This window comes from Pantherophis guttatus, chromosome 7 (genome assembly GCF_059756535.1).
Source record: "Pantherophis guttatus breed Tessera chromosome 7, ASM5975653v1, whole genome shotgun sequence".
In the NCBI taxonomy this organism is placed as follows: domain Eukaryota; kingdom Metazoa; phylum Chordata; class Lepidosauria; order Squamata; family Colubridae; genus Pantherophis; species Pantherophis guttatus.
The window spans coordinates 90,663,376-90,675,380 of NC_142069.1; the positions used below are offsets into that span (position 1 = coordinate 90,663,376).

At 42.6% G+C, this 12,005-nt stretch overlaps 1 protein-coding gene across 1 annotated transcript in view; it reads left to right on the forward strand.

Annotated features, from left to right (window-relative positions):
- The first annotated feature begins 8,756 nt into the window (after window positions 1-8,756).
- The window catches only part of ITPR2 (inositol 1,4,5-trisphosphate receptor type 2), a 184,234-nt gene continuing 180,985 nt past the window's right edge, over window positions 8,757-12,005 (forward strand). Inside the window, exon 1 of the mRNA XM_060694915.2 lies at window positions 8,757-8,775. Coding sequence (XP_060550898.2) covers window positions 8,768-8,775 — 8 coding nt within the window. The 5' untranslated portion in view covers window positions 8,757-8,767. The remainder of the gene's footprint in view (window positions 8,776-12,005) is intronic.

The window sequence follows — 12,005 nt, forward strand, 5'->3', positions numbered from 1 at the left end:
GCCATAAAAGAGAAGTGAATGGGACGGGAGCTTTTGCAGGAAGCAATTAGTTCACCTGGCCGATTCAAGATTGGAAACTTCTGTTTGTGACTCTGTGCCAAGTCTGGCCTTGCCCTGCATCTGGAAATTAGCTCTTTGGCAGCGTTCCACGTGAGATAGGTGGGTGTTGATAACCTTCCTCTGAAAGACTGTTTATCAAGCCTTGCGGAATGCAAATGAAAGTAATTTACTGCCGTATGAATTAAAGAGATTTTTCCGGGGCCACATTTGTGCTGTTCAATTTCTAAGGTGAGAACACCTGGGTACACCTGGAAAAGCAATAAGAGTTGGACCTGGCTAATATTTGGAATAAAGATCAGCAGAACACCAGGCTAGAGGGCTAGATGACGATGTAAAAAGAAGAAACAAAACTCACGGAGCTGCCCAACCACTTCCTTACTGTTGCCAGGACAGTATGTGTTGGGTTATTCTTGCCTTTGACTGATGACGCATGCCTGCTAACTTGCCTTATTACTCAATAACCTGAGCTTGTCTGCACAGGTTGCAATTCCCACAGACTCCTTGGAGTCATGACTCTTTAGTTGATGGGTAGGGAAAAAAAACACAGTGGTGAAATGTAAAATTTGTTACTACCGGTCCTGTGGGCGTGGCTTGGTGGGGGTGGGGGGTGTTAAGGTGACTGGGTAGGCGTGGCCAACTTTTTTTTTTTTTTTACTTTTAAAAGCATTTTTTTCTACAACCTCTTTGTGGCTCCCGGTGTTTTCTTTTCTGTGGGAAACGGGTCCAAATGGCTCTTTGAGTGTTTAAGGTTGCCGACTCCTGGGCTAAAACATTGAGTTGTTTCCTTATCAGGCAGGGATTTCACACCCCAGAGAAAATGTCTGTATTTGAGAGTTTTCCTTGGTACCAAGACTGTTGATTGACAGATTTGAAAAGAAATAGAATTTCCTCCGTTTGTCCTAACTGGACTCTGGAGATTATGCAGGGCCAAAAACTCCCGGCTTGATCCAGAAGGCAGGAAGTGATTTTGCAAAAGCCTTTCTGTGCATTTGATAGAAGTTCCTGTTGATTGCATTTTTATAGCTGCCCCAAAGGCATTTTCCAGCATTATAAAATAACTCCGCGGATATTTTTATATCCAAGTAGTCGAGGACCTTCCTTCTCACTCGTGAGGCTTTCGAACTGAGCAACCTTCCTTCCACCAACTTCCATAACGTCGTTGTGTATTCTGAGCATTTGCCTTTGTCGTTTTCCTTTTTCTTTTTTCTTTTCCACTGCAAAGAATTCGGTTTCTTCTGCATATGAGTGTTCCAATTTTATTTTTTTTTTATTTTTTTTTAATTTGTATCTTTCAGCGAGAGAGAGAAAGAGAGAGAGAAAAAAAATGAATGAGAGGATATGCAAAGAAAAGAACCGAGATTGCATCTGGAATGTAGAATTACCTCTCTCGAAAGCCAGCCAGACAAGGGGTGGAGAAGTGTTTTTTTGGCTTTTTTTTTTCTTTGTGTTGTTGCGTTGCCTCGACAAACGTTTAGCTGGGAGACAAAACGAGGGCTTAACACCTCCTTGCAGATGGTATTTAGCTTTGGAAAGTTTGCTAAACAATTCAGTGAAAAGTTTTGTGCCACCTGCAGGATAAAAACTCTTTTATACCGGGATGTTTCGCAACCAAGACTTTTGTGAGGTCACACAAACAGGGCGTGTCACTTTATGCCGGGTCCAGGTTGAACAAGGTTACTTGCTCTAAGGAGAGAAGCAAGCTTGAACTAAGGAGAAATTTCCTGGCAGTGAAAACAATTAATCAGTGGAACGACTTGCCACCAGAAGTTGTGAATGCTTCAACGCTGGAAGTTTTCATTGCTTTCATTACAGATTAACAGGGTTAGAAGGGATCTTGTAGATCATCTAGTCCAACCCCCCCATCCCCCCAACAAGCAAACCCTACACTATTTTTGACAAATGGCAGTCTGGTCTCTTCTTGAAAGCTTCCAGGGATGAAACTCCCCCAACTTCTGAAGGCAACTTCTGTTCCATGGGTTGATTGCTCTCTTTTTAAGAAGAGATTGGACAAACATTTTGACTGGAATGGTATAGGGTCTCCTGTTTGAGAGGGGGTTGGAGTAGAAGACCTCCAGGGTCCCTTAAGGGTGTAAAGAAGCGCAATTAGGGGACTGAAGACTAAAACTTCCAAAGAACTGTTGCAGGAACTGGGTATGTCGAGTCTGATGAAAAGAAGGACTCTGGGGAGACATGATAGCAGTCTTCCAATATCTCAGGGACTGCCCCAAAGAAGAGGGAGTCAAGCTGTTCTCCAAAGCCCCTGAGGGCAGGAGAAGAAGCAATGGGTGGAAACTCATCAAGGAGAGAAGCAACCTGGAACTAAGGAGAAATTTCCTGACAGTAAGAACAATGAATCAATGGAATAACTTGCCTCCAGAAGTTGTGAATGCTCCAACACTGGAGGTTTTTAAGAAGATCTTGGATAACCATTTGTCTGAAGTGGTGTAAGCAGGGGGTTGGACTAGAAGACCTCCGAGGTCCCTTCCAACTCCTATTCTATTCTATTCTATTCTATTCTATTCTATTCTATTCTATTCTATTCTATTCTATTCTATTCCTATTCCTATTCCTATTCCTATTCCTATTCCTATTCCTATTCCTATTCCTATTCCAGTCCAGTCCACTCCAGTCCAACCCAGTCCACTCTACTCTATTCATTCCAGCTCTGTTATTCTGAATAGGAAAATTCTGGGGGTTCCAGTTGTGGTCAGCAGCTGCTAAGCTACATCCTCATTTCAGCCCAGTGGAGGAAGAAGCACAGCTCACCTATTTGTCAACGAATGGGGAAGTCGCATGGCGAGATTTCATGCCTTGCTTTCCCATCTATGACCCTCTCAAGAAGTTTTGCAATTTGAGGTTACCGTACGTGCAGAGAAGAGCAACAAAAATGAGTAAAGGTCTGGAGGCTAAACTGTATAATGAATGGTTGAGAGAGCTAGGGGTGCCTAGTCTATCAAACAGAAGGATTAGGGGGACATGATAATCATCTTCCAGTACAGAGGGATAGAATCAAGATTACGTGAAGTGTTAATACCACTTTATCATGCTTTGGTAAGGCCACACTTGGAATACGGCATCCAGTTTTGGTCGCCACGATGTAAAAAAGAGGATTAGGGGACTGGAAGCTAAATCGTATGAAGAACGGTTGCAGGAATTGGGTATGTCTAGTTTGATGAAGAGAAGAACTAGGGGAGACATGATAGCAGTCTTCCGATATCTCAGGTGCTGCCACAAAGAAGAGGGGGTCAAGCTATTCTCCAAAGCATCTCAGGGTAGCACAAGAAGCAAGAAGCAATGGGTGGAAACTAATCAAGGAGAGAAGCAATTTAGAATGAAGGAGAAATTTCCTAAAAGTGAGAACAATTAAGTGGAACAACTTCTTGCCTCCAGACATTGTAAATGCTCCAACACTGGAAGTTTTTAAGAAGATGTTGGATGGACATTTGACCTCCAAGGTCCCTTCTAACTCTGTTATTCTATTCTATTCTATTCTATTCTATTCTATTCTATTCTATTCTATTCTATTCTATTCTATTCTATTCTATTCTATTCTATTCTATTCTATTCTATTCTACTTGAGGAAGTCACAGAGAAGAGAGGAGCCTCTTCCTAGTGCACGCATGTGCAGAGCTGTCAGAAGGCACAAACAGTTAAAACAAAAGGGACAGCTCAGGAGTAAGGCCTGGAGATGATTGCCCCCTCCCATAAGGCTTAAAAGAGGAGCAAAGGCTCATGGGCCCTTTGCAGAAAAGCAACATTGTTAATTCTGTTCTAATCGGCATCTTAGTTTGATTCTGGACTCTGTGTGGCTTTGCCAAGTAGGTCTTTGGCAGTGTGTCAAGGGAGATAAAGGTGGGTGATTATCCCGAAGGACTTCTCCCAAAGGACTTTTTGTAGCTACTTGGGACTCAGCTGTGAATGAACATAATTCACAGCTGTTACAATAAAAGAGGTTTTTGGGACTACTCCTGTGTTTTAATGACTCAGAAAGCCCAGGTCACAACATCTGCTGAATAAAACTCCGCATTGGCGACAGGAAGGGCATCCGGTCAATAAACACTCTGCTAGCTCCATTCAGTTGCCCGGACTCCACCCCGCAAGGGTTTATGAGGTTGTTAAGACATGATGATGGGGAGGGTGAAAATGGCTTTCCCCACCTCCAGAGGTCCTCCGGAGGCTGGTTTCCCTACATCCGGTGGGCCCAGAAGGCCTGAAAATAAGGTGGCCGGCGCCGGAGCTGATCTCACATGCCCACCGATATGGCTCCGCGTGCCACTGGTTCTCCATCACGGGACTAGATTGTGAATTTTTTTAAAAAAAATACCCTATATTGTTGCTAAGAAAACTATATAGATATGTCTGGGATGTTGAGTTGAACCCAAAGGGACTTTTTGCTGGTGAAGAGCTGTGGAGACCCCTTTTTCTAACCCTCACGGTTATTTTCTTATTTTTTTTCTCCGTCAATGTTACAAGATTCTTCTCCTCCCAAACCCTTCTGAAGCGTGTTTTTTGTTGTCGACTGTTGGGAACAGGTCCAGTTTCCTGCTAACGTGGCCAGCGGTTGCAACACATTTTATATTTAGCTAATACATCAAACCAAGAGGGTTTTGACCTTAATCGAGAGAGTTTTGGCTTCTATCTGCCCTTCTGCGATCAATGGGAAAAGCTGCTTTCTCCCACGCTATTTCAGACGTGCGTGCGTAGCCGTGGTTTGGAGAAAAATTTACATTTCAAACAATACGCTCTTCGTCTTCCCTGTTTTAAAAACAACCTGAGTTGCTTGTGTTGGAAGAAATGTCCATCTGGGATCCGTTCCAAGTAGGGAGAAAGACACCGGAAACATGGTGGCTGATTGGAAAGATTGTTTTTTAATGATGGACAGGACCACGTGGTTTTGAGATCCTGGGCAAAAAAAAGGGCAGAGATGCTGAGAGGGCCTGGGTTTTATGCCCTCTGTTGGGCTTTTGAATTTGAGCTTCTATTCTGATTGGTTCAGAGGTGGGTTTCAGCAGGTTCTGACCAGTTCCGGAGAACCGGTAGCGGAAATTTTGAGTAATTCGGAGAACCAGTAGTAAAAATTCTGACTGGCCCCGCCCCCATCTATTCTCTGCCTCCCGAGTCCCAGCTGATCGGGAGGAAATGGGGATTTTGCAGTATCCTTCCCCTGGAGTTGGGTGGGGATGGAGATTTTACAGTATCCTTCCCCTGCCACGCCCACCAAGCCATGCCACGCCCACCAAGCCACACCCACAGAACCGGTAGTAAAAAATTTTGAAACCCACCACTGGATTGGTTATCAGACTCCCATGGGGCTATGCAGGGGTAATTTTGTAGGTTGTCTTTTGAGTCCCAGGCTTGGTTGAGCCTTGCTGGGTGATGCAATCTCCCCAGGTGCCATGTGGTGAGTTCTGTTGCTTGATGGGTAAGAGGCAGTGGTGGGTTGCCCCCGGTTCGGACCGGTTCCCATGAACCAGTAGTAAAACCCACCTGGCAGGTAGGGCTGAAAAGCTGCATGAGGTAGACAAAAGCAGCAACAGTAACAGAGATGGAAGGGACTTTGAGGTCATCTAGTCCAACCCCCTGCTCACACAGGAGATCGGTACTAGGGATTCGAACCGCCGAACTGCCGACCTTTTCTGATCGACAAAGCTCAGCGTCTTAGCCACTTGAGCCATCTAGTCAGGCCGTCAGCCACCTAGTCAGCAGAGGTAGAGAGAGCAGAGGTAGACAGAAGGAGGAGGAGAAGAAGGGTGTTGTCTTAAGTTCAGGAGAACATGTTGCTGGAGGCCACCAGACAAGGCGTGGAGCAGAAGAGACCACATCTGGGAAGGTTGGGAAGAAATATCCTTCTGGGTTCAGTTCCAAGTGGGGGAAAAGAGACACTGGATTCATGGAAGCTGCTTGGAAAGAAGGTTTATTGATGAACAGGATCACCTGGCTTGAGATCCCGGGCGATCACATGCCTTGGAGATCTTTTTTTTTTTTTAATTTGATGTATATGCCGCCCTTCTCCGGAGACGCAGGATGGCTTACAGTACGTTAAGCAATAGCCTTCATACTTTTGTATATTTTATACAAAGTTAGCTTATTGCCCCCACAAACTGGGTCCTCAATTTACCTACCTTAGAAAGGATGGAAGGCTGAGTTAACCTTGAGCCTGGCAAGATTTGAACTTACTTTAATTGCAGACAGCTGGTGTTAAATTACAGTGCTTAGTCTGCAGAGCTATCCAGGCTCCTTGGGCAAAGAAAGGGCAGAGATGCTGAGGATGCCTGGGTTTTATGCCCTCTGTTGGGCATTGAATTTGAGCTTGTATTCTGATTGGTTGTCAGACTCCCATGGGGTCATGCAGGGGTAACTTTGTAGGTTGTCTGTGTCTCAGGCTTGGTTGACTCGTGCTGGGTGATGATGTAATGAAAGGGCTTTGGGCAATTCCTCCTATGGCTCTGCTTGAAGGAGGTAGATCTTTGTTATGTAGAATAGACTGGCCTTAACGGCCCATGGACAAAGATCGGGGGCGGGGGAGCTGAGTTTCTGCCTCCCTTTTAGGGGAAATATTCTGCCCTTTTAATATTTCCTAAAATCTCTCATTTTCCTAGGACAGGGGTGGGTGCTAACTTCCTACAGGAGAGCCAAAAGTCAGAGGAACTGCTGCCAAGAAGGTCTCCCAAGGCAGCTGAAGCCAGAGAAGGAAGGTCAACAGGGGAAAAAAAAAAAACAACTTCAGAAGTTGGCATAACGCAGGAGTTCCAGGTGGTTTAAGGAGTTGGAAAACTGGCCATAAAAACATCGAGAGAAGAAACACCCAGGCATTTTAAAAGCCAGTGGGTGGAAGGAGGGAGAAACAAGCAGTGAGGTGTTTTATTTTATATGCAGAGTAGTAAAAAATTAAGTCGTTTAACTAAGTTGCTAGAGTATATATTTGTGCTTAGTTCCTATAGTGTTTGTGTTTCTTTGTGTCAGGGTGGTTGACTCCCGGCAACGGCCTGAACAAGTCGCTGCAGTTTTTTTTGGCAAGAGTTCACAAGTGGTTTGTTGTTGTGCCAGTCACTCTTTCTCAGCCCTAGGAAGAAGGCAGTGGCAAAGCATGATATATATATATAGATGATAGATAGATGATAGATAGATATAATGTTAAATGGATAGATGATAGACAATGCATAGATAGATAGATAGATAGATAGATAGATAGATAGATAGACAGACAGATAGATGATAGATATAGTTAAATGGATAGATGATAGACAATGCATAGATAGATGATAGATAGATAGATGATAGATAGAGTTAGATAAATAAATAGATAGATGATAGATAGATAGATGATAGATAGAGTTAGATAAATAAATAGATAGATGATAGATAGATAGATGATAGATAGTTAAATGGATAGATGATAGATAGTTAAATGGATAGATGATAGACAATGCATAGATAGATGATAGATAGATAGATAGAGATAGATAAATAGATAGATGATAGATGATAGATAGATAGATAGATAGATAGATAGATAGATAGATAAACAGATAGATGATAGACGATGCATAGATAGATAGATGATAGATAATGTTAAATGGATACATGATAGACGATGCATAGATAGGTGATAGATAGATAGATAGATAGATAGATAGATAGATAGATAGAGATGATAGAGATAGATAAATAGATAGATGATAGATAGATGATAGATAGAGATAATGTTCGATAGATAGAAAGATAGATAGATGGATGGATGGATGGCTGGCTGGCTGGATGATGGCTGGCTGGATAGATAGATAGATAGATAGATAGATAGATAGATAGATAGCTGGATGATGGCTGGCTGGATAGATAGATAGATAGATAGATAGATAGATAGATAGATAGATAGCTGATGGCTGGATAGATAGATAGATAGATAGATAGATAGATAGATAGATAGATAGCTGGATGATGGCTGGCTGGATAGATAGATAGATAGATAGATAGATAGATAGATAGATAGATAGCTGGATGATGGCTGGCTGGATAGATAGATAGATAGATAGATAGATAGATAGATAGATAGCTGGATGATGGCTGGCTGGATAGATAGATAGATAGATAGATAGATAGCTGATGGCTGGATAGATAGATAGATAGATAGATAGATAGATAGATAGATAGATAGCTGGATGATGGCTGGCTGGATAGATAGATAGATAGATAGATAGATAGATACATAGATAGATAGATAGCTGGATGATGGCTGGCTGGATAGATAGATAGATAGATAGATAGATAGATAGATAGCTGGATGATGGCTGGATGATGGCTGGATGAATAGATAGATAGATAATAAATAATAAATGGATGGATGGATAGTTGGAGATGAAAGAGAGAGGGAGGGAGGGAGGGAGGGAAGAAAAAAGTTGTAATGTGGGGCCAAACTCACTGGACCAATGTCTCACTTAACAACAAAAACTTTGGCCTCAATTAGTGTCGTAAGCTAGCCATACAAAGAACTTTTTACCGGTGCAACGTTTGCTCGCTTGTTGAGGTTGCTCTGCTTCATTGCCTTTCCTGTTAATCTTTAACATTAAAAAAAAAAAAAAAAACGCCAACTTGCTTTCCAGAGAGAAAGTCCTTCTGGGTTTTTGAAAAAGTTATTTTTTTCTTTTTTCATTTTTGCCAAGAAAAACCACATTCAGCAGGGAAGGTCTGGTCTGAGGTTGAATTACTTATGCACAGGTGAGGTATGACAGTTGTCCTTGTCACCTGGGTAAATAGGTTGGTGTTATAGGCCAACTTAGACGTATCTTTATTTTTAGGAAATAAACAGACCAGGAGGCGGGGACAGAATAATAATAAAAAAAGGCTAAAATGGCAGCCAAAACTGTACCAAGCCAATTGAAACAATATATGGTTATGATTTATAAACAAAAATTACTTAATTAGTGTTATATAAATGGTACGATTTAATAGATAGAATTTGGGATAATTGGGAAATTGCATTAAATAGCATTATTTGAATTAAGAACTACGTTTAAATGTTAAATTGTTATATTTTTAAGATTAAAGATAAGATTTCAATCTGATAAAGTAATAATGGAATAAGGACTTAATGAGTATCATGAAATATAAATACGTTTGAACTGTACTGAAATGTCTTATGAGCTATTAATTGAATTAAGATTTAAGGTGGGTTAATAGAAGGGTAATTGTTTTGATTAAGTAAATATGTGTTAATTTTTTTAAAGATGGTATTAGTTGAATATGTGATTTAAGGTTAAGAAATAAGTGTTATGGCAAAATAGAGTAGATAAAATTGTGTTAAAGATGACAAAAAATGGAACAAAAGCTCTGTTCTGAAAAGATGTAATTTGTATGTTTGGGGGAAAAAAAACTTTTTTGCAAAAAAAAAAAAAAAAAACTGTACCAAGCCCCGCCCCCTTTTTAAAGCCATAGTGTCTCCTCCAGAACCCGCCAAGAATAGAAAATGTCTCACAACTCAGCATTCACAACAGAGATTTTCCAAGCTTCCCCTGTTTGCCTTTGGGCTGATTCGTGCCTTAGAAAACAACTTCTTTGCCAACTCTGTAGTTAACTTTCATTTAGTCCAATTAGCCATACATTTTTAAAAATATACCAGCTCCCCAATTTGCATGCTGCATTTTTTATGTAGGTGGTGGTGTGGATTAAATCTCATGCTTAAATTATTATTTCTAGTCCAGCCCTTTGCTCAGGCAGGAGACTCTGTATCATTCCTGACAAATGGCTGTGCAGTCTTTTCTTTTTTTTTCTCTCTTTCTTTTTATTGAATTTGTATACCGCCCTACTCCCGAAGGACTCAGGGCGGTGAACAGCCATAGAATAAAACATATAAATACAAAATTTAAAATAAAATAAAACGAATTAAATAATTTGGCTGAACAAATTTAAAACCCCAATAATTTAAAACCAAATTTAAAATTTCCATTTAAAAAGGGGAAAAGATTTAGGTCAGGGCAGCTTGATGAAATAAGAACGTCTTGAGTGCGCGATGGAAGGTACGCAGATCAGGGATCCTCTGTATCTCCGGGGGAAGCTCATTCCAGATCGTAGGTGCCCCCACAGAGAAGGCTCTCCCCCTGGGGGCTGCCAGTCAACATTGTTTGGCCGACGGCACCCGGAGGAGCCCCTCTCTATGGGAGCGTACTGGTCGGTGGGAGGCTATTGGTGGTAGCAGGCGGCCCCGTAGATAACCAGGTCCTAAGCCATGGAGCGCTCTAAAGGTGATAACCAAAACCTTGAAGTGCACTCGGAAGACCACCGGGAGCCAGTGCAGCTCGCGCAGGAGAGGTGTTACATGGGAGCGCCACGTCGCTCCCGTCACCACCCGTGCGGCCGCACTCTGCGCCAGTTGGAGCCTCCGGGTGCTCCTCAAGGGGAGCCCCATGTAGAGAGCGTTACAATAGTCCAGACAGGAGGTGACGAGGGCATGAGTGACCGTGCGTAAGGAGTCCCGATCTAGAAAGGGACGTAACTGGCGAATCAGGCGAACCTGATGAAAAATCCTCCCGGTCACGGCCGTCAAGTGCTCTTCTAAAGACAGCCGTGAATCCAGGAGGACACCCAAGTTGCGAGCCCTCTCTGTGGGGGCCAATGATTCGCCCCCAATAGTCAGCAATGGCACCAGCTGACTATATCGGGACGTCGGAAACCACAGCCACTCGATCTCGGATGGGTTGAGCCTGAGCCTGTTTCTCTTAAAAACCTCCACAACTTCTGGTGGCAAGCTGTCCCGCTGGTTAATTGTCTTCACTGTCAGGAAATTTCTCCTTAGTTCTAGGTTGCTTCTCTCCTTGATCAGTGTCGATCCATTATTCCTTGTCTGGCCTTCAGGTGCTTTGGAGAATAGGTTGACCCCTTCCTCTCTGTAGCAGCCCTTCAAATATTGGAAGACTGCTATCCTGTCACTCCTGGTCCTTCTCTTCCGTAGACTAGACATGCCCCGTTCCTGCAACCGTTCTTCATATGTCTCCAGTCCCCTAATCATCTTTGTTGCTCTTCTCTGCACTCTTTCTAGAGTCTCACCATCTTTTCTTCTATTGTGGTGACCAAAACTGGATGCAATGATGGATATACAGAAGCTGGAACTTTATATTATTGGGTCCCACAACCTTAGAGTAATAGAGTTGGAAGGGATCTTGGAGATCTTCTAGTCTATCCAACCCAAACTCATCTTGAGGCTAGGAATCCTCATACCATCGCTGACAAATGGCTGTCTAACTTAGTTTGAAGTCTTTGATGGAGCATCAAGGACACCAGGAGGCAGGCTATTCCACAGTTTAATATTTTTACAGTCAGGAAATTCCTCTTTATTTATAGTGTGGGTCTTCTTCTGTAAAGCTACCTTAGATTGGTTCTTCTCATGCTTTGAGTGCTCTAGATAATAAATCCATACTTTCCTCCCTCTGCCAACCCTTGAAGCACTGCCTTGATAGAACAACAGAGTTGGAAGGAACCTTGGAGGTCTTCTAGTCCAACCCCCTGTTCAGGCAGGAAGCCCTGGCCTATGCCATTCCAGACAAATGGCTGTCCAGTCTCTTCTTCAAAATTTCCAGTGTTGGAGCACCCACAACTTCTGGTGGCAAGCTGTTCCACTGGTTAATTGTTCTCACTGCCGGGAAATTCCTCCTTAATTCCAGGTTGCTTCTCTCCTTGATTAATTTCTATCCGTTGCTTCTAGTTCTGTCTTCAGGTGCTTTGGAGAATAGGTTGACTCCCCCTCTTCTTTGGGGCAGCCCCTCAAATATTTGAAACCCTGCTATCATATCCCCCCTAGTCCTTCTTTTCTAGACTAGACATACCCAATTCCTGCAACTATTCTTCATATGTTTTATTCTCAAGCCCCCTAATCCTCTTTGTTGCTCTTCTCTGCACTCTTTCCAAATATTTTATTCACAATATTTGCAAATCAATATATTAAGGTACCGAGA